Here is a 23,705-nt window from a genome sequence, read left to right on the forward strand (position 1 = left end):
TCAAATTAGATGGTTTACTGAGTCACCCAGAAACCCCATTGGTGGTCTCACTAAACATTCACAGGAAGAAACAGTAAAAACATTAAAGACCTGAGTGAGGGAAAAGGTGTGAAATACTCCATCTCCATCAACATTTATTGCAGATGTACTATGAGTAGCAACAATACCATTTTCATTATATTTGATGCTACTGTAACTTCTAATAGTTCTTGCAAAGTCAAATTGCCTGAACCTGAATTGCTGCATTCTTTACTTTTATAATAAAGATTCTGGGATCCTGAATTGGAAAGGTTTTAGCTGTTTGGGGTTGGGTTTTTTTTCCTGGTGGGTGTTTTATGTATTTTAAAATCTGCTCAATGAATTGCAACAAGGGGGGTGGGGGGAGGGAGGGGGAGAAAAGAGGGTCTGATTCCACTCTCTCTTATATTAGTGCAAATCGAGTAAAACTGAAATCAACATCCATTTAAGTCAATGGAAATATACTGGTGTAATACCAATGTAAATGAGACCAGAAAAAGCCAATTAAATAACTAGACAACAATTCACCCTTCACACACCTTAACACGCCACCATTTTACAGATGCACACGATAAGAAACAATTCTGCAAAGTGCTAAGCATTTCCTGTGAGGTGCTGAGCATTTGCAGCTCTCGAAGACAATGGGCAATGAGGACATTCAGCACCTGTGGAGGGTGCTCAGCACTTTACAAGAAGTACTCAGCACCAGGCAGGATTAGGCCTTGAGTGAATATGGGAAAACATTTATTTGTATATGTTCGTCCATCAATGACAGAGACTGTTAGTGACACAGACTGTTATCAAGTCAGAAAAATATTGCACTGGCAGTTTGTGCCCAGGAGAGGCCCAGATTTAGAACAGCAGAGAGGTAGCACATCAAGATGTACGTTTATTGGGCAGGCTGTGCAAAGGAACTTGCACATTGTCTGCTGGCACTCTGCCTGGCTGTAACCAATGCTATGACTCATTCTTCAGTGGAATTAAATCCACCCCATTTTCTGAACCAATACTAATTCTTAAAGGAGGAAAAAAGAGGAAACTGGGTCGATTATTGTTCTGTTTTGGAAACTTCAGCACCAGCTGAATAACTATGTGCCTGCTAGTCCCAAAGAGCTGCCTGAGAGGCCAGGGTGCTCAGCATCTTTCAGGGCCATGCCCTCAATCTAAAGCTAATGCCTCTTGGTCAGGTTTGAATCAAACTGGTGGGGCAATGAAGGGAGCATGTCTTGCACTGTCCATGCTGTAGCTAAATAGAAGTTTCCTGTGCCTAGTCATTCCTTGAGCTCCCCGGGAGATTAATAAAACTGCCAAATGTGATGTAGTTACCACTACACACTGGACCGAGGCCACCACCAACAAACTTCACAAAGGCCATTAAAACAGTCTGATGATGGCTGTTGTGGGCTACAGACGGGGATAGATTTGAGACAGTAACCTGGAGGTGAAAAGCTTCATGCTCTACTTTCATGACACTAAGCAAATATAAGAATAAATAAAAAAGTTTAATATACATGCGCTAAGTATGAAAATGAAAGAATAAGTACAAGTGAAATCAAGTTCTGAAATATTATCTTTAATATCTTTAATTTTGTGAGGGATTTTTGTTTGTTTCTGATTATCTTTCAAAGGTCACAATGCTGACCTGAAAGCTGGAGACAAACAGAAATGATTGTCTAGTTCACACGGATACAAAAAGGCTTGGGTTGCTTGACAAAGGGAGACTCTTCTGAAGTAGTGACAGTTCCTTCCTCTCTCATATGTGTATCTCTTTTTAATGGGTTATCAGAAGCAGGGAAGTGTTGTCTCTAGCTTTAGGAACAACCTTTGCTTGCTTCTGGGTGTCTGAGAACAAGACTCTTGTGGTTTCTGGGAGAGCGAGTGGAGAGTGAAGAAGGTAGAAAAATGGCAGCACCTGGAGTACAGAATACTGGAGGAGGCTGCCTGCTTTCTCTACTCACTGGAATGGGAGGGCAGAGTGCAGTTGTCATAAGATATGTATGAGGAACCATGGTACAACATAGGAAAAAGGTAGGCAACTATCAAGGAGTGGGTGGAAGCTTCAGGAGTCAGATTCCCTGTCAGATCTACTATATCCTGAGTGAGATAGGTTTATATTAAATGCTCCATAAATTCTCAGATAGCAACTCGTACATTCGAAGATTTTAAGGCCAGAAGGAACAATGAGAGCATCTGGTCTGACCCACTGCATATTAAAGCCATTAAATTTCACAAGTTACCCCACTATTGAGCCCAATAACTTGTTTGACTAATACATAGCTTCCAGACAGGCATCTGGTTACAACTGTGAAGAGCTATAAAGGAATCTCACAAAACTGGGTGACTGGGTGACAAAATGGCAGATGCAATTTAATGGTGATAAATGAAAAGTAATGCACACTGGAAAAAATAATCCCAACTTTATATACAAAATGATGGGGTCTAAATTAGTTGTTACCACTCAAGAAAGAGATCATAGAATCATAGAATATCAGGGTTGGAAGGGACCCCAGAAGGTCATCTAGTCCAACCCCCTGCTCGAAGCAGGACCAATTCCCAGTTAAATCATCCCAGCCAGGGCTTTGTCAAGCCTGACCTTAAAAACCTCTAAGGAAGGAGATTCTACCACCTCCCTAGGTAACGCATTCCAGTGTTTCACCACCCTCTTAGTGAAAAAGTTTTTCCTAATATCCAATCTAAACCTCCCCCATTGCAACTTGAGACCATTACTCCTCGTTCTGTCATCTGCTACCATTGAGAACAGTCTAGAGCCATCCTCTTTGGAACCCCCTTTCAGGTAGTTGAAAGCAGCTATCAAATCCCCCCTCATTCTTCTCTTCTGCAGACTAAACAATCCCAGCTCCCTCAGCCTCTCCTCATAAGTCATGTGCTCTAGACCCCTAATCATTTTTGTTGCCCTTCGCTGGACTCTCTCCAATTTATCCACATCCTTCTTGTAGTGTGGGGCCCAAAACTGGACACAGTACTCCAGATGAGGCCTCACCAGTGTCGAATAGAGGGGAACGATCACGTCCCTCGATCTGCTCGCTATGCCCCTACTTATACATCCCAAAATGCCATTGGCCTTCTTGGCAACAAGGGCACACTGCTGACTCATATCCAGCTTCTCGTCCACTGTCACCCCTAGGTCCTTTTCCGCAGAACTGCTGCCTAGCCATTCGGTCCCTAGTCTGTAGCGGTGCATTGGATATTGGAGTCATCATGGATATTTCTTTGAAAACATCCATTTCATGTACAGCAGCAGTCAAAAAAAGCTAATAGAATGTTAGGAACCATTTGGAAAGGAATAAATAACAAAACAGAAAATATCATAATGCCACTATATATATCCATGGTACACTGTCAATACTGTGTGCAGTTCTGGTCGCCTCATCTCAAAAAAATGGATTGCGAAAGGCACACAGAAGGGCAATGCAAATGGTTAGAGGTATGGAACGGCTTTTACAGGAGGAGAAATTTTTATGAGGATGTTGTTTCGTTTAAGTATATTCCATCCATGCAGTTACCTTTATCAATCAAGCTTGTAATCGCATAAAAAAATGAAATCGGGTTTGTTTGACAAAATCTGTTTTCTATAAAATCATGTTGACTGGCATTACTTATATCCATATCCTTTCATTCTTTATTAATTAAGTCCTCTACAAGTGTTTCTATTGTTTTGCCTGGGATTGATGTCAGCCTAACCAGCCTATAGTTACCTGGGTCATCTCACTTTTCCTTTTGAATAGTGGCATGAAATTAGCGCTCTCCAGTTTTCTGTAATTTCCTCAGTATTCCAAGATTTATTAAAAATTAATGCCAGCAGGCCAGAGATCTCCTCAGCCAACTCTTCTGGGTTCAGGTTGTCCAGACTTGCTGATTTAAAAATTTGTTTACCCCTTGTAGATGCTGTTTTACTTCCTCCTTAATTACTAATGGACTTCATCATGCTCATGTGACATGAATACAGCACCCTGTTTCTTTGCAAATACAGAACTGAAATATTTATTGAACACATCTGCCTTTTCTGCATCATTACTATTTCTAATAATTTTACTATATCTAATAATGAGCCCATACCACTCTTTGGATTTCTTTTGTTCCTATTATACTTAAAATTTTTTTTGACCCATAGGGTAATTCTTTCCAGATACACACTGCGTTTTCATGGAAGGTATACACTTGCAATTACAGGTGCTCTATATGTCATAACATTCATGGGTTTTTCATCAATCAAGAGAACATAAACAAACATGGTTGATGAAAGACCTTTTAGCTTTATCAGTTATAATAAACAAGGATTATGCAGACAAATAAACTGTGACCTGTGAGATCCAGTTGTGATTACCTGGGGTTTTAATCTCAGCTCTCTGACGGAGAGGAATTGATACCATTTGTCACTAACAAGGCATTCAGAAACACAATAAAAATATCTAAGCATGACTAGATTGGTGGTAGGTTCTCCTATAAGTGCACCTGCAGGAGCGTTGTCATGTGGTATATATCTAAAGTAAATATTTATCAACAATGTGATTTAATTTCATACACAGGTTAATTGCAGACCACTTGAAATAGCACAATTTGGATGATCCTAACTAACTGGCAGTGAGCAAGTTTGGCTATCTGATTTATTCAGATAATCAAGGACCAAGTCAGGTAATGGAAACTGCATAATATTTTCAATTAAAGTATGTAAATACAAGTAAAAAGGCAGGAAATTTGTTCTAGGGAGCCATTCAAATAACAAAATGATTGGCTAACTGAATTTAGTATTTCAATATACCCGACAGTCCACAAGTTATATAATCTTGGAACATCATATAACATTGTTACGAGCAGCAATATGTTTATAATTTTCCATTATTTTTCTTTTTTAAACTTGCATTTCTAGGGTGCTATGAGACACTTTAGGCTTCACCTGACACCTTCTGCTGGGGAAGCATAGGAGGCTGGAGGGGTTCAAATCCATGCACTCAACCTAAGGCCAGGATGCAGTACAGCTCCTCCGTGGGCAATGGACTATAAACCCTCTGCTTTTGGGACCTAATCCAATTGCTATTGAAGTTAATCGAAAGGGGCTGATCCAATTCCCAGTGGGAATCTTTCCATTGACTTCAGTGAACATAGTGCTAGAGCCATTGCATCTATAGTCATGGATCCCACAGCATCTCCTCCAGCCAACCACCCGTGTCACCCTCCACTTATGCAGGGAAGCAAGGAGGCCCCCACATGTCATAAAAGGGGTACAGTCCTCTGTGCAAGCTGACATAACTTCACTGCAGGATTACAGTGATAAAGACTCTGCATGTAGAGTGGATCAAAAAAACCCCACCAGCTACTGTGAAATTTTGAAACACTATTGTTTCTGATGAAAAATCAGAACTGACAGACAACCAAAACATTTTTCATTTTTGACAACTGTTTTCTGTAGAAAATTTTATTTGCAGAAACTCAAAATGTTTGAAAATCAAAGTCTGAATCTGAAAATGGAAAACTTTCCCCAAAATATTTTTGAGTTTTGATTTCCGTTTTCTTTTGTATTTTTAATGTAAAATTTAAAGCAAAACCACAATCTGCTATAAAAATTTTGCTTTGTTCAAAAAGCCATTTTTTGTCCAAAAAAAACCCCTTCAGCTAAAAAACATTGACTAGCTCTAGTAACATCCTTTTGCCTCAGTCCAGCAAAAGCACATCAGTATGTGCATAACTCTTAGCATGACTTCAGTAGGACTCTTCACATGCTTAAATTCACACATATGTTTGAGTAATTTCCTGGATCAGGGCCTTTGTGAGAAACCTTTATTTACTTCTCCCACAAAACATCAGAGATGTCAGATCAACACACATTCTATTTTCAAAACCACCATGATCAAGAATTTCCTTCTGAGATTATTAATTTTTTCACAGTTTTATATTGATGTTTACACATATCCTACTCCCATAAAAATCAAAATAAAAAATGTTCTGCATTGTTTACTTACTAACAACAGCAGGCTAATTTCTGGCTTGAACAAACAAGTGGTGATGATGTTGATAATACTAATCAGTAAAAGTTTTTGAAATGTCAGGATGCTGCTCACGAAGAGAAAAGCTGGTCTGTGACTTGTAACCTGAGAAATAGAGCCCAAGAGTCAGTTTCCATAGGATTATCAAATTAAAACATGAATTCCCTCATGAAAGATTTCAGCTGTCAGCCTCTGAGTGGAGATTAACAACAGCTGTCAAAAACAGTTGAGTAACAGATGGTATGAATTAAGGCTCTATAAAATAAAGTCCCAATTAATGAAATTATCATTCTTTAGGAGGAAGAGTGTTTAAGCATTTGCTAAACTTTAAGCATATGCTAAAGTACTTTCCTCTATTAGGCCCTAGAACTGGAACTAGTGGTAGTCAGCTATCAAATTAGATCATTTCAGAAATACAAAAATGTATAATTTTAGAATTAAGACAGACACCTTTTCAATGGTCTGTCACAGTAACAGATATTTTCCTGTGTCATTTTGAACATAAACAACCTATGTTTTGTACTTTTAATGAACAACGTATTAAGGATAGGATTTTAAAATGCATAATTATAAAAGCTCCTGACTAGGTGATACTTTTAAAAACAGTATCTCAACTTAGATGAATTATGCCTGGTTTCCTTCCAGAAACAAACCTTCAAGGTTTGCATGAAGCTCTATGAAGATTTGAGTTGGCCTTGGACTCTCTTTTCCCCCCTCACAACTTCCATTCTCTAACAGGCTTCCCTTAAAACTTTCTTCCTTCCAAAGTCTTCAGGTGTGGGCCCTTTTTGAGTCTTCGGGGAGCAACAAAGCAGGCCTACTCCTACCTCACATCACACCAGTATATTTTGGGAGCAAGTAGCCTGCACCCTTCTGCAGCAACACTGGCTAATGGTCTTTCCATCTCAGTGCTGCCGCTGTTGCCATTGTTACACGTTTTCCTTATGGTTGTCCATACCCCAGAACATATCTAAAATTAGATGTAGAGAGAGAGAAAGCCTATATTCCTCCTCCCACACCCAACTTTCAAGATGTGGGAAGAATCAGCCAATAGCTGCCTGAAAGATGCGGGGGGGGGGGGGAACAGCTGCAAACTACTGTGCCCCTTATGAAAATAGTTACAGGTTATGTGTGGGAAGAGCTGGGGCCTGTTGGAGGAAGGGTGATCCAAGAGATGTGGGACTTCAGTGAGTTTTAAAAACTAACAAAACCCAGTCAGATTTCCTTATTATTATTTACATTATGGTAGTGCCTAGAAGACCCATGTGAGAATGGGACTCCATTGCACTAGGTCCTGGACAAACATAGTAAGAAAGTCCCTTCTCTGAACAGCTTACAATCAAAGTAGATAAGACAGATAAAGGGATGAGGAAGGTACTATTAATATGCTAATTTTAACACACAGGGAGCTGAGCCACAGAGAGCTTAAGTGATTTCCCCAATGTCACACACGAAGTTTATGGCAGAGGCAGGACCAGAGCACCCTCTCCTAAGGCCTGGCCCACTGCCTTAACCATTAGCACATTTTCCTTCTTCTGGTTTTCAGTTTCATTCTGAAGTTTGTGGTTCACAAGAACACTGGATCTCCAGACGAAACTTGTGGATGCCTGAGTGAACTAATTCCACTCACAAAATTCTCTACAGTCCAGGCAAACTGTAACCAATGAGGTTTTGTACAACCTCAAAAATCAGATATCTGAGATGAGAGAGGCGTTAGATCACATACTTCATCCTTTTGCCAGGGCTGTACAACCCTTTGTTACCTGCCATACATTTTCCAGTGCTTTGTACCATCTGAGATTAAATGTCTTATTCAATGGGACCTCCAGAGTCATTCTGCAATAAGCCAACATCAGAAGATCCTGTGGCAGACATAGAGTGGCTATGTAATAACCTAGGAATACTGATCTGTAATAATTTTATGAATACTGTAGGTGACCTATACAGCTATACAAGGTCATTGGCCTTTCCTGTATGAATGTATTGGGTTAGTAATAGTGAGCTGTTGGAAAAACAAATGGGAAGACAATAGATTTAGATAAGCAGCTTCCTAAAAAACATGTGTGGCAATTATAATGACTCAGCTCATAGGGGTGAAGATGCTACTTCCAGGCTCCCTCCCAAGGTTATATAGCTATTTATTTTCCCAGTGCAGACAGCCTAGAAATCAAAGGGACACTTAATGGTTAAAAAGACTCTCAGAGGGCAAGGGGGGAGAGTTGACAGTGAGCTGTTCATCAGAGCACAGAGGCAGGTCCTAGGAATATGTCTGACACAGTTGGGCCCTTCCCAGGATTCCAGGGGATGGTAAGCCCTAGGGAAGACAGACATGTATAGACTGTTTATTGTTTTGAGTTATTTGCTCTGAAAAGCTTTGGCTCTAAATAAACAATACTTAGCTTTAAGAAGGCTGTTTGGTCACTGGTGCCACTGGTCATAGCTCCCAGAGGCAAGATATTCACTACATGTCTACACTACAAAATTATGTTGACCTAACTTACATAGGCATAGAGCTACTGCAGTTATTAAATTGCTTGTCTGCATACCCAGTTAGCTCCTTGTGTTGATGGTACGTGTCCTCACCAGGAGTGCTTGTATCGATTATACTGTCAGTGTGGGGCATTGTGGGATGGCTCCTGAAGGCCAGGAACAGTCAACGTAAGCAACAGTGTTTAAACTGACATGGCATTGACCTAATTACATCAACCGTGACTCTACGCTGCTCGGAGAGGTGGAATTACTCAATTGGCACAGAGGTGCACTTGTGTTGTCAGGAGCCAAATTTAAGTGAAGACACTTTCACAACTGATGTAACCCACACACCTGCTGGGTGTGGTGTTCTGTCCCATCTAGTGGCACTGAGATCACTTAACGAGAGAGATAAAATGAGTCTGCTCTACAGCCGTAGCTAACAGCAAGTAGGTTTTTAGCTCATGTGGTAGAGGCTCATGCACTAAGCTCCCGAGGTCCCAGGTTCGATCCCACCCTCTGACGACCAGGGTCTGTCGGCGTTACACTAGGTCAATGCAAGGCAGCCTATATCAACCTAACCCAGGGGTGGGTAAACTTTTTGGTCCGAGGGCCACATCAGGGTTCCGAAACTGTATGGAGGGCTGGATAGGGAAGGCTATGCCTCCCCAAATAGCCTGGCCCCCGCCCCCATCCACCCTCTCCCACTTTCCCCCTCAGAATCCCTAACCCATCCTTGTCCCCTGATCGCCCCCTCCTGGGACCCCTGCCCCTAACCACCCTCCGGGACTCCACACCCTATCCAACCCCCCCTGCTCCCTGTCCCCAGACTGCCCTGCCCCCTATCCACACACCAGCCCCGACAGGCCCCCCGGGACTCCCACTCCCAACCCTCACTGTTCCCCGTCCCCTGACTGCCCCCCCCAGGACCTCTGCCCCATCCAACCGCCCCCTGCTCCCTGACTGCCCCCCAGGACCCTTTGCCCCCTTACCATGCTCCTTAGACCAGCAGGAGCTCACAGCCACACTGCCCGGTAGGAGCGGTGGGCCAGAGTGCTGCCCACATGCCGGCGTGGCTGCAGGGGAAGGGGAATAGTGTGGGAGGGGGTGGGGACTAGCCTCCCTGGCCAGGAGCTCAGAGGCCAGGCAGGACAGTCCCGCAGGATGGATGTGGCCCGCGGGCCATAGTTTGCCCACCTCTGACCTAACCTATAGTGTAGACCAGGCCTTGGGGCTAAACCTAGACAGTCCTGCTGAGGTGATCATAGTTAGTACTAAACATTCCACTCCCAGTGAAGACATAGGGGTGAAATCCTGTCCTCAATGAAGTCAGTGAGAGTTTTGCCATTGACTTCAAGTGGGCCAGGATTTCATCTTAGGACTTGAGACCTTGCAGGATCAATCTCTATGGACCTGATCCTGAAGTCATGTCCGTGTGGATCTCACTACACTATCTAAGCCTAATTATATAAAGGTCAGGAGGCATGCTGGTTCTCACTGAGCAAAGGAGTCACAGTTTACTCTCATGGAAGTGAATGGCAAAAATCCCACTCACTTCAGTTGGAGGCGACTAGGGGGCCATAGAATTCAAAAGACAAAACAAATACTGCAGCAGCTAAAGCAAAAACCAAAAACAGCAACAAAACAAAAACAACAGCAAAAAACACACACAAACTAAGGAGGTGGGAAGGATGCATGAAAGAACAGAGCCTACTTCTGACTGTCCGTTTAATGACTATCTCTTCCTGGCCCACTGGGGAAGCAGTCTAGCTGAGTCCATCACTGCTGCTGCTACTCTGTGTCCTTAATCACAATAAAATTGCACAAGGCAGTAATTACAGAGAGAAGCCCCAAGGAGTCCACACAGGGATTCTTGAGTTTCCTTTCAATCATGCAAAAGGAAGCTCGGAAAGGAGATAATTAAAGGTCCAAAGCTTGATTGATCTGTTGCTGCAATTATGAAGTAACTGGCAAAACTCACTGATCTCCCTCAGATTCAAATGCATACTGGGTCATTTCAAACAATTCTTAGGATTCTGACGGACAAATAATCTTATTACTAGCTATTTGCCATAAGTTCCAGTTACATGTATATATTATCTGACTAGAGATTACATCCATACATTGATTGTATGTAAAAATATAAATAAATCTCATTGAGAAATTAATATATTTTCAGTTATGTACATATATGTGAATATGAATGATATTTTATATAAAGGATATTAATATGAAGGGACATTATTAAGGGCACAAGAGCAAACTATCCCACTACGTAGGAAAGATAGGAAGTATAACAAGAGACCACCCTTGCTTAACCAGGAGATCTTCAATTATCTAAAACTCAAAAAAGAGCCTACAAAAAGTGGAAACTCAGTCAAATTACAAAGGATGAATATAAACAAATAACACAAGTATGTAGGGACAAAATTAGAAAAGCCAGGGCACAAAACGAGATCAAACTAGGTAGGGACATAAAAGGAAACAAGAAAACATTCTACAGATATATTAGAAGCAAGAGGAAGACCAAGGACAGAGTAGGCCAGTTACTCAATGAGCAGGGGAAAGACAATAACAGAAAATGTGGAAATGGCAGAGGTGCTTAATGACTTCTTTGTTTCGGTTTTCACCAAGAAGGTTGGTGGTGATTGGATGTCTAACATAGTGAATGCCAGTGAAAATGAGGTAGGATCAGAGTCTAAAATAGGGAAAGAACAAGTCAAAAATTACTTAAACAGGAGATGTCTTCAGATCACCAGGGCCTGATGAAATGCATCCTAGAATACTCAAGGAGCTAACTGAGGAGATATCTGAGCCATTAGCAATTATCTTTGAAAAGTCATGGAAGATGGGAGAGATTCCAGAAGACTGGAAAAGGGCAAATATAGTGCCCACCTATAAAAAGGGAAGTAAGGACAACCCGGGGAATTACAGACCAGTCAGCTTAATTTCTGTACCCAGAAAGATAATTGAGCAAATAATTAAGCAATCAATTTGCAAACCCCCAGAAGATAATAAGATGATAAATAACAGTCAGCATGGATTTGTCAAGAACAAATCGTGTCAAACCAACCTGATAGCTTTGTTTGACAGGGTAACAAGCCTTGTAGATGGGGGGAAGTGGTAGATGTGGTATATCTGGACTTTAGTAAGGCTTTTAATACTGTCTCGCATGACCTTCTCATAAACAAACTGGGAAATACAACCTAGATAGAGCTACTATGAGGTGGGTGCGTAATTGGTTGGAAAATCATTCCCAGAGAGTAGTTATCTGTGGTTCACAGTCATGCTGGAAGGGCATAATGAGTGGGGTCCTGCAGGGATTGGTTCTGGGTCTGGTTCTGTTCAATATCTTCATCAATGATTTAGATAATGGCATAGAGAGTACATTTATAAAGTTTGCGGACGATACCAAGCTGGGAGGGGTTGCAAGTGGTTTGGAAGTTAGGATTAAAATTCAAAATGATCTGGACAAACTGGAGAAATGATCTGAAGTAAATAGGATGAAATTCAATAAGGACAAATGCAAAGTATTCCACTTAGGAAGGAACAATCAGTTGCACACATACAAAATGGGAAATGACTGCCTAGGAAGGAGTACTGTGGAAAGGGATCTGGGGGTCATAGTGGATCACAAGCTAAATATGAGTCAACAGTGTAACACTGTTGCAAAAAAAGCAAACATCATTCTGTGATGTATTAACAGGAGTATTGTAAGCAAGACACGAGAAGTAATTCTTCTGCTCTACTCCATGCTAATTAGGCCTCAGCTGGAGTATTGTGTCCAGTTCCTTGCGCCACATCTCAGGAAAGATGTGGAAAAATTGGAGAAGGTCCAGAGAAGAGCAACAAAAATGATTAAAGGCCTAGAAAACATGACCTGTGAGGGAAGATTGAAAAAACTGGGTTTGTTTAGTCTGGAGAAGAGAAGACTAAGAGGGGACATGATAACAGTTTACAAGTCCATAAAAGGTTGTTACAAGGAGGGAGAAAAATTGTTCTTCTTAACCCCTTGGGATAGGACAAGAAGCAATGGGCTTAAATTATAGCCAGGGTGTTTTAGTTTGGACATTAGGAAAAACTTCCTAACTGTCAGAGTGGTTAAGCACTAGAATAAATTGCCCAGGGAGGTTGTGGAATCTCCATCATTGGGGATTTTTAAAAGCAGATTGGACATACACCTGTTAGGGATGGTCTGATAATACTTAGCCTTGCCTTGAGTTCAGGGGACTGGACTAGATGACCTCTTGAGGTCCCTTCCAGTTCTATGATTCTATGTTCTATGTTTATATACTAAATATAAATAGGCTTAGAAGGATTAGACTGGTAGTTGTCAGTAAACATCAATTTCACTGCACACACACAAATTGACAAAAAATATTTTAATCCATAATAATTGAAATTTACAGACAGGCAAAGTAAGAAAAATGCTGTTTGAGAACCTTTTAGAGTTTAAGATATTTACTTTGTATATTTTGACATGTGATGCTGACAATTTGTTTTAACGATTACAAACCTTTAACTTTTTGAAGCTCAACATTTATTGTCATTAAATAATTATTGTCTGACTCCCCATAATTTCTCACAACTGTGAAAAATTAAATAGGTAAAAAGAAGAAAAAAGATTAGAACTCATAATTTTGCACGACTGTGAACATTTGCATTGATAAAATATTGTAAAATGCTTAAAATAAACATTGATATTATCCATCTAAATTACAAAAAAACCCGAATTCTTCCATGCCTAAATATAAATACGTCTTGATAAGTAATTGAGGTTTTTACTTTATCTAATCTATCTATCTGAATGATATGTATGTAATATTCATAGAAAGAGGGATTATGATTTAGAATTATAACTATCACACTCACATTCCTAGAAAGTTGACAGGTACCAGATATGTGTTTTCCAGTTCTGTTGCGTCAACAGGGCATCAGGGTCTACATTTTACCAGTGATGCAATGCAGAAGAAACTTACATTTGTTTCCAGTTCAGATTGTATCATTTGGATTTGGGGGCCACAGTTGCAAAGATCACCTGTTTCAAAGTAGCAGCCCTGTTAGTCGGTATCCGCAAAAAGAAAAGGAGGACTTGTGGCGCCTTAGAGACTAACAATTTTATTTGAGCATAAGCTTTCGTGAGCTACAGCCCATTTCATCGGGTGCAGTTCACGAAAGCTTATGCTCAAATAAATTTGTTAGTCTCTAAGGGGCCACAAGTCCTCCTTTTCTTTTTAAAGGTCACCTGGATTCTGGTTTTTCTTGCAGTACTCATGCCCCGGATACATTGATTTTTTCAAAATTCTGGTGCAAAAGGAGTAGCACTTGTCACGTCTGGTGCCAAATGAGCGGGGGCCTTGTGTGCTGCGGTTTACGGAAGGGAGCCGAAGGTGTGTGGGGGGGTGTCACTGCAGCTATTCCACGCGCTATTAGGAAGTGTGTGTGTGTGTGTGTGGCGGGGGGCGGGGGGGTCATTCTCCAATGGCTCGCACCGCTCCAGCGGGCAGCACCGGGGAGAGCAGCTTCGCTCTGCTTGTGAGTCCCGGCAGGGGCTAATCAGCGGCGGGCGCGCGACTCGCCTGCAGGGCCAGCCCGGGGCGCCCTGCTCGGACCCGGCCCTCCGTGGGGGGGTCCCGGACACCCGCGAGCCCCGAGGCAGGGAGCGTGGAGCCCGTGGGCCAACCCCCCGCGCCGGGCCGGGTCTCCATGGAGATCCCCCAGGGCCCCGGCACGGCCGCTGCGGTTGCCACGGGAGCCGCCGCCGCCGGTCTGAGCTTCCAACGGGCCGGCCCCAACAGCCGCGGGCGGGTTGAAAGTAATCAGCGCCCGCGGGGGAGGGGCTGCGCCGCCGCCTCCCCCGCCCCCGGGACGCGGGCTACATAGGCGGGGCTGGGGCCAGCGGTGCGGCTCGGCGCCCTGGCCAGTGGCTGCCTAGCGGGCAAGGGGCAGCGGCGGCGGCGGGGTCTCCCCGGCTGCGGGGCTGGCGTGTAATGCGGGGCGCGGCGGGGCTCCTGGGGCACTAGTGCGCGTTGGGCTTCTCGCAGGACTCCGGCAGCGGCGGGGGCTGGTTCTGCCTGGGCGCCGGCGTCCGCGGGGCTCCGTGGGCGCTTGGCCCGGGCACTGCTGGCGGGGCAGGACCTCCTGGGAGCTCGCGAGCCTCCCGCTGTGGGGCGTCTTGCTTCAGAGTGCTCTGCCCTGGCAGTAAGCAACAGCGAGGAGAGCCCCAAGGGCGCCCTCTGGCCGGGGTTACTGTAGCCGCCCACTTTCAGTAGCCTCTTCCCTTGCATCCCTGCTCTCCCCCCAAAAAATTTCCCTGTGGAGCTGCGGCGCTTGTAGGGAGTGGCTCCAACAGGGAAGCTGAGGTATTTTTGGCGGGGTGGCATTAATGAAGGCAAATCTGTCTCACACGGAGTGTGAAAAGACCTACTGCTCATGAGTCACAGATTCTAAGGTTAGACGGGGTCATTGTGATCGTCTCCTCTGACCAGGGTAATGCAGGCCAGAGACCTTCCATGAAATAATTCCTAGAGCGTATCTTTTAGAAAAACATTCACTCTTGATTTAAACATTGTCAGTGATGGAGAATCCCCCATGGCCCTTGGTAAATTGTTCCAGTGATTAATGATGAGGCCTAGAGGAAGCATCCTGCATTTAGAATAAGAAGCAGTCATGGGCGAGATCTGCACTCCTTCTAGGAGTGGAAAGGGGAATCTAGACTCTTGTCTCTAGAGAGAAATTTGGGTGAACTTGCCTGGGATGACTAACATGCCATTCTCTTCTCTTCTCTTAGCTGTCAGCTGCTGACCTTGAAACAATGCATCACAACGATAAGAGTGGGATCTCCCAAGGTGGAAGTTGGGAGATCCGCCGGGTTGCAGCTGGGCCTTATTCCAACCAAAATCCACCACAGCGGGCTGTGCTTGGGCTGCTGACTGAGAATGGGCAGTGCCTGAGGGCATGTGGCCAGGTAACCTTTTTCGGGGGGGGAACCCAATTGCTCATTGTGGGGTCACACTTATGAGAAGTGTCTTTCAAACGGCCGAGATGCCTTTTGTTCATGTGTGGATGATACTACTTATGCCCGATATAACATGGGCAGTTGCTATGGAAGCTTTTCTGGTCTCCAAACAAATTTTGTCAAGGCCCCTGTTATTCCAGCACTGAGTCTCCTCTTACTATGCATCTTAACTAGAGACCGTGAGGAGCTATGACCATTTTCTCCTTACCTAACCTGAGTGTTTCTCTAAACCTAGTTCATCTTTTTTTAAATCTTACCTTTGTGAACGGATATGTAAACCATCAAAGGGCATTGCTGGGAATGTTGGTAAACATGAGTTTAAAAAACGTGCAAAACAGGTATCTAAGCCTGACTGATCAGGAGATATTTAAGTATGTAAATACCTAACATGACTTCATTTTCTCCCCCCCCCCCCCCCCAAAGTGACACAAGCCTGATAAATGACCTGACCCTCAACTTGCACTGGAGGGACCCAGTACCAATTCTGGCAATTTTATTGCAAACATCATCATTCTTAGTATCTTCCTTGAAGCCCTAGCTCCTGGAATCCTGTGATTACTTGAGAATCTCAGTTCAGCTTTTTTTAATATATAAAGGATAAATTTCTAGCCCACAGAGTTGCAGAAACAAGCTTGAAAATGTGGCCCAAACTAGAATGCAAATAAAAAGAAACCAGCATTTATTACCTCTTGACTTTTAGGGCTATTTTATGATTCTTTTTGAATGCTTGGAGCTGGCAGTACTGGGTTTGCAATACGGAATTTGGCTAACACACATGATTTGCTTTTCTCTCTCTATTTCATCCAGAGCACACATGGGATTTAAAAGGGTAGTGCTTCCATCCCTGTTCAGTTAGCAGATCTTTTGGGGGAGGTCATGGCTAGCTAGTATTCTACAGTGGGGCCCTACTGACCATTTCTCCCTAACTTGGAGCCCAGCTTTAAGTAAGGTTCCTGGAGGGAGAGGGACTGTTACGTGGCTTCTCTATACCCCCGGCCTATGGAATGTAGGGCTCAGTGGAAATGTGTATGCCCCTTAACTGCCAACTACTGCTCAAAGGTTCCGTGGCTCGGTACATGACTCCTACAAGGTGTTGATATGGTGGCAATACATTCAGAGAGCAAGAATTACCTTTCAGATAGCCCTTTTTTCTCAGTTTCCCTCCTGTTCCAGAATAAATTTAGGTGCCAGAGCCACTATGCAGACTTTAATCTGGTTAGCATGGCTCTCTCTAGTACTCTACTGTGTCATACACTGGAATGGTCCTTGCATGTACAGTAGCTGCTACTCCTGTGCAAAGCTCTTTAGAGGAAAGCAGTCCAGTAGGATTACAGTAATAACAGATTACCATTTAAAGGTGGTAATCCTTAGAGTACATCTGGTATTGTGCAATAAAAACAGACCTCCCCCCTCTCCCCACCACCGTCTTCAGATCTGAGCGTCTAAAGCCAGGCTCCTAAATAAAGGAACCTGGCTACGGAAGTTTGGCATACCTACAAATCCCACTGAAGCCAAATGGGGGTTGGAGGGGCTCAACATCTCTGAAAAGTTCTTATTTGAGTAACTGCAACTGCAGTTCTTATTGACATGGTGGGGTTTGTGATTGCTCAACATTCTGAAAATTGGCCCCCTTTTATTTCAGAGCCTAACTTTGGCCAAAGCTTTTTCAAACCTGGGTGCCTAATGTATTGCTCAAAGATGTACTTAATACAGTGTATGCTCATCGGGGGTTGCAAGCTCTTACCTCAGGTTCATGGAATGAATAGACAAACTACTTGCACAGTTCAAAACCTTCACTATGACCTGGGCTAAACTCTGACCCACTTGTGCAGTTCATGGGCATACTCACTAGAATTATAAGAAACTTCTAATAGCTTTCATCTACAGGCTTGCTCTTGACTATTGGCAGTCCAGGAAGACTGATATGACCCTTATAAAATGCTTTTATTAGCTTTTCAATGCAAAACCCAGTTTTTTTCTGAAAACTATACTCTTAAAATGACAGGTTTCAGAGTAGCAGCCGTGTTAGTCTGTATCCACAAAAAGGAGTACTTGTGGCACCTTAGAGACTAACAAATTTATTTGAGCATAAGCTCATGAAAGCTTATGCTCAAATAAATTTTTTAGTCTCTAAGGTGCCACAAGTACTCCTTTTCTTTTTACTCTTAAAATGATCTCTTGAGACATTTGGCATAGCATTAGTATACATATGCAAAAACCGTTTTAACAATCTTAATATCAAATTATAAAAGACTGTTTTTAAACTCTTAATGCCCTTCTTGTTTTCTTCAACAAGCTAAGGTAACAAGTGTTGGGCTGCATTTAATGTTGGTAGTTCTCAGCATGAATAAATTGAACTGTAGCTCAGAGCTTATAATTACAGTTGGCATTTCAGCAGAATTGCTCAGGCTGGCCATTTTGCAGATGAATGTTTGACACTCACAATATAAGATTATTCAAGACTGATCCTGTCTTATTAAACTGGAAGATAATTAATTCTCCGTGTGGCAGAAATGTCCATCATTACAGCAAGATGGCAGTAAGCAGAATTTCCTAAATGCCAGTTGTAATGGCAAGCTTTGTTTCAACTAATGTTCAATTTATTGATGCAAGTGCTTGCAGTCTGCAGTGCTAAGGAAAATGTGTGGCTTTCTTCTAAAAATATGAATTGTGCTTTTTCTGTTTGTACCTAAATCTCTTCCTACAGGTTAAATCTGTACTTTATTTCAGGGTACCACCATAGTCAGACACTTCTCTGGCTCTGAAAATGCTTTCCCTCCCTCTGGAAAGAATATATTCCCTAGCTGTATGGTCAATGTAACATCCAAGCAAGGGTTTGCTATATATGTAGATGAACCAGAGCAAAAAGACAGATGCAGCTGCACAGTTGTAGAAGAGGTGGAACCTAGCCAGTGTGAAGTGGATACTAGCACAATGAAACCCAATATTCATCTGTTGTTGGATTTGAGTACAGGTAACTGTCACTGCTCAAAACCTTGCTTGTAACATTAATCTCATACTTGAAGTGGCTTACTTTTTTAACAAAAGTAAACTTGTCTACATTATCTGTAGATTACTTGTTCATATAAATGTGATTCAATCTTGTACTGCAAGCAAATTGGCAGGATAAGTTAAGTCTTGTTGGATGCCTTATGTAATAAGAATCCTGATTATGCAGGTTCTCCTATGTTGGTGGATACATCATTCCAGTCACAACATGAAGTTCATATGGATAACAATGTGGATATAATGAATGTGGGAGACTATGCAGAAGACATTCATCAGTACCTTAGAGAAGCTGAAGTGAGTGGGTTTCACAAGCCTATGTCAGCGTTTCCTTGACCCTACATGTACTGGCAACACTTAGGTCTTAGATGTAGATTGCCACTCTTAAAACATTGCTGCATGACATAATTTTCAGATTCTCAGGTTATCATTTAGCACCTCTTTACTACCTGCATTCTCTTTAACAAAGCATTCTCCGTAAGCTCCTTGTGTTGCTGGCCAAGGTCAAAGCAGGAGGTAGTGAGAAGATTCTTCTAAGATGCAGGACAGCTTTGGACTCTAGCTCCTCTCTCAGATGGAATGTGTAACTGAGCTTTGCTGGGGTGAGGAGGCTTGGAACAGCTCTTGAGAACCTATTTCTCTTACTCACAGCATGATAATGTGGCAAAGGGCTGTAGCAATCTGAGGAGGTGGTGGTTACCTGGGGCTCCTAACCCTCACCAGAGTAGTGCTCCTACTATACACTAGCTTTTGCACTGTGGTAGGTCTTCCTCAATTACGGCTATCAAACTTCATGATTTTTGTTGCTGAATTCAGTACAGCTCTCCACTCATTGATGGTGGGAATCAGTAATGGCCTTAATATATTTTCCATCAATGAAAATAATTACTTACACCATGGATATGGCAAAGGTGGTTGTTCTTATAATGTCCTAATTATTGAACCTCAAATCTTTCTAAACAGATAAGATACAGGCCAAAACCATATTACATGCGAAAGCAGCCAGACATCACATCAGGGATGCGTGCAATCTTGGTGGACTGGCTGGTGGAAGTTGGGCAAGAATACAAACTTCGTACTGAAACATTGTACCTAGCTGTCAACTTTCTGGACAGGTTTCTTTCCTGCATGTCTGTCCTCAGAGGGAAGCTGCAGCTTGTGGGAACAGCAGCAATTCTTCTGGCTGCGTAAGTGTTCTTTATGTTGCCTACTAAAATCTTGACAGACCCAAACTTGTGGGAAAAGACCTCTTGGACTCATTTAGAAGTTGAAACTAAAATCTATTCTGAAGAGTTGTGCTGATTCTGACAACACAAACCTTGTAGTGGTAAGAATTTGTCTTCAAACTTACATTCTATCCTTCTACTTAATTCACCAACTCTTACTGATTTTTGATTTTGAACGTGGACTAAACCAAAACTTTTTTGTCTGGAGCGTATTGTATCACGGAGACTTTTGGCTCTTAAAGCTTAAGCTGCTTAACTTCAATGTGAATTCTGTTTAAAAAATGGTACAAGATGGCATCCTGCATAATATAGCTCTTAAGGAGGCAGTCTAATGTCTGTAAATGCTGCCCTGTTGTATAGTGAATCTAAAAAGGACTTGTAGGTAAAAGCTGAATGTATTAAGCTTGTCAAAAGGTACCATGTGTGTTACAGGATATGCCTAAGTAGGGGCTGAAGTCTATGAATCTTGTTGGATGAAGGTGGACCCACATGCTCATCCCAGCAATGACTCCAACAAGCCTTTCTTTCTGATTGCAACTTCAAACATTATAGACTTAATGGACTTTTTGCACTGCTTTTTAGGAAATATGAAGAGATCTACCCTCCAGAGGTAGAGGAGTTTGTGTATATAACAGATGATACTTACACAAAGAGACAGTTATTAAGAATGGAACACCTGCTCCTGAAAGTACTGGCTTTTGACTTGACAGTACCAACTATCAACCAGTTTCTCCTTCAGTATTTACAGAGACATGGAGTCTGTGTCAGGACAGAGAACTTTGCAAGGGTACGTGTTACACTCCTTTAAGGGCTGTGGGAGGGCAGTGATTGATAAACCAGGAACATGTGGGGGGTGGAGGAGTGGGAACTTTCAGACTTGGTTTACTCTCAGGAGCATCCTCTTGATAGGAAAACACCTGCCATAGGGAACATGCTGAGGGTGCCTGCCTGTCAGTCAAACATGACTGACACACACCCTGATAAACCAGTACCCTAACTGGAGATTATATGGTGCACAGCACATTCAATTTAAACCTACTAGCAAAATCTATCACACTTCTTGCTTTCCAAAACTACAGCTTTATGCTGTCAGTCTGTACTGATAGAACATGTATAGTGGTAGAGCCCAGAGGCCCCAACAAAGATCAGGGCCCTGCCATGCTAACCACTGACTGCACCAATATAATATAGCACTACAGGACATACATTTTCACTATCAGTGTAAAGGACAAAGGGTAAAAAAGCAAGTCTTATTCCCACTGTCAGATAGTTTGTGTGCCTCAGCTCCCTAACTTGCCTGGGGCCATGTAAGAAGCCTATGATAGAGCCGAAAACAAACCCAGGCCTCCTGAGTCCCAGGCCAGTTCCTTGACCACAAGACTGCCCAGCCTTCACTCAACTAACCGGTATCTCTCTAAAAGGTGACTTCTGACCCCATTAAAGATTATTGTAGAATTCCTGTTGACTCCAGTAAGGGCAGGATTTCACCCTAACTTTCTCAACAGAGAAAGCAGTTTTCTAAACAGAGTATATAATCCACTGTTCTCCAAAACTGTGGTGCTGGAAAGATAACCAATGCTTGTTTGGAGCACACTGAATTGATCCCACCTTATACACAGAGGTCTATTTGAAAGTAACTTTTGCAAACTTCTTTTGCCTAGTATGTAGCAGAGTTGAGTCTCTTGGAAGCTGATCCATTTCTGAAGTACCTTCCTTCACAAACTGCTGCAGCAGCTTACTGTCTAGCAAATTACACTGTGAACAGGCATTTCTGGGTAAGCTCTTAATTCTCTGAGGTGCTGTGGAACAGGGGGTTTCTTACATCTACAGGTTCAGACTTAAAAGTGGAAAGAATTTCCACTCCAGATAGTATGAACTAGCAGATCTCTTGGGAGGGTTCTAGTTCAACTAAACAGGCTTTTCCACTGGCATACAGTTAATATCTAGCTAGTTTAAGATTTGCTCCTCTTTTCCATCTAGAACTTCTGCACAGGCAGGAACAATACTCTATTTTGGTCACTGGCTGAGACTAACCTGATATGGTACACAGTCCTAATGAGATTAGTCATTAACCATCTTGTCAATGTATTGATCCACCCTATAAAAAACTGATAGACTGGCCTCTATGCAACTGTTTGTGTTGGGGGGGGGGGGGGTGGATTAGAATCTTAGTGCACATGGTTTTATCCAAATACTAATCTAATTGGTATCTGCCTCTGTGCTGTAGGAATAATTTCATTTGGTGGTAATGGTAGGGGAAACTCTTCAGAACTGGTGAAAGACACCAGCAAGTATTCTGTCTGCATCAGAAGGAGCTTCTTGTCAGCCTTCTCTGCTGTAGTAAAGACCTAAAGTGGACATTGATAGTAGGATGCATCTGGGGTATTGAGAGGGCTCAGATCCTCTATGGTGACTGCTATGGGATCTCACTTCAGCAGCAAAACAGATGCATCTGTTCATCTAAGTAGTCAGCAGAAATGTGACTTGCTTCTTGACAGAGGGCCTCTACCAAAATCTGGAAGACACAGTACCTAAACAAATGCAATAATGTACCATAATTCTTTTCTCTACTGTTCAGCCAGAAACACTTGCTGCATTCACTGGGTATTCGCTAAGCGAGCTAGTGCCTTGTCTGAGTGATCTACATAAAGCATGCCTTGATGCTTCTCATCGACCACAGCAAGCAATTAAAGAGAAGTACAAGCTGTCAAAGTAAGTTCCTAAGACACTAAATGCTTTGTTTGGCTCCAAATGACAGCAGGCATTAAAACTGGCCAAATCTCTTCAACTGATGCAAATCATGCTGTTCTGATCAATGGAGATATGCTATGGGAGGTCCTATGTGCAAGCTATTTAATCAAGTTTGTGCATAACTGGTAGTCCTATCTAGTAGCTCCCGCAAGGTAGTGGCTGATACTAACTACAAACATCTTGAAGGTTGAGGTGATCTTAAAAGTAAGAACTGCTCTTCTTATAAGAGCAATCTTACAGTCTAGGCATAGCCATAACTTTGTTTCAGATTTGCATGATGCTGAAGCACTCAGGTGCTGAAACCCAAATCATTCTTGTACCTCAGTAGGGTTTCCTATTCACAAGATGTCAGTTAAATAACTTGTAACTAACTAGCTGCCTGTTTCTATTGCAGGTACATGCACGTATCCTTTATGGAGACACCAGCCGTTCTTCCTCTGCAATAAATGCCAGTGAACGAACACACTGACTAAAATCGAAGCACTTGCCTCCTGATCAACAGAGTTGGTCTTACATTTTTATAGGGCACTGCAGGTCATGTGTCAATAACCATGATGCTTATTGTTTTAGCTGACATTTTTAAATGATTTTTTTACAAGGACTGTAGACTAGTTTTAATGTAAACTAAAAGCACTTTTAATAAATATCTTGCCTTATGAATGTCTTTAGCTTCACTTGTCCAAGCTTCAACTTACTAAGACTTGTGGTGGATTCTCTATCTTTGGCACCTCTTTAAATCAATATTGGGTGAGTTTGTTTGAACTGGAGCATCTTAGGGGGGAAACCTCAGAAGTCCTATGGCCTGTGTTCAGCAGGAGGTCAGACTAGATGATCACAATAGTCCTTATGGCCTTATAACACCTAAATCTTATCTAGGTCTCAAAATGGGTTGTGAATCAAAAGGAGAAACTATTGACTCTTACCATAAATTGACCGCAAGATCTGCGGGGCAGGTATTGTATTAATCACTCATTTGAGTCTTGTTTCAAACAATAGACAGGAAGGCAAAGGCAACACAGATCACCTACCTATGAAAGTTAGCTATTGCACACCATCTTGAATGTAATTCCTTTCAAGTACTGCACCATCAAATCATCAGTGGTTGGCTAGCTTTTTTAGGTGAGATCACAGCAGAAGTGGTCTTAAGGGAATTAGAGAAAGCCCTAGGGATAAGTTCAGGGTTGGTGTTCCCATGTAGAATGTGTAGGCATATAT

General features: G+C 42.5%; 1 protein-coding gene across 5 annotated transcripts; it reads left to right on the forward strand.

Moving 5' to 3' along the window:
* Window positions 1-14,334: 14,334 nt before the first annotated feature.
* CCNA1 (cyclin A1) lies at window positions 14,335-23,146 on the forward strand. 5 transcript variants are annotated; one of them, XM_043531942.1, is made up of 9 exons: window positions 14,335-14,427; window positions 15,280-15,456; window positions 18,238-18,481; window positions 18,686-18,810; window positions 19,477-19,700; window positions 20,322-20,526; window positions 21,401-21,514; window positions 22,318-22,451; window positions 22,885-23,146. In XM_043531942.1, the coding sequence occupies exons 2-9, from the start codon at window positions 15,304-15,306 to the stop codon at window positions 22,934-22,936; spliced, it is 1,251 nt and encodes a 416-aa protein (XP_043387877.1). In that variant the 5' UTR covers window positions 14,335-14,427; window positions 15,280-15,303; the 3' UTR covers window positions 22,937-23,146. The 5 variants fall into 5 exon arrangements, with proteins under 5 accessions (XP_043387877.1, XP_043387883.1, XP_043387872.1 ...); XM_043531948.1 differs by having other exon boundaries at window positions 14,396-14,851; XM_043531937.1 differs by having other exon boundaries at window positions 14,396-14,476.
* The last annotated feature ends 559 nt before the right edge of the window (window positions 23,147-23,705 follow it).

Source organism: Chelonia mydas, chromosome 1 (genome assembly GCF_015237465.2).
Source record: "Chelonia mydas isolate rCheMyd1 chromosome 1, rCheMyd1.pri.v2, whole genome shotgun sequence".
Classification (NCBI taxonomy): domain Eukaryota; kingdom Metazoa; phylum Chordata; order Testudines; family Cheloniidae; genus Chelonia; species Chelonia mydas.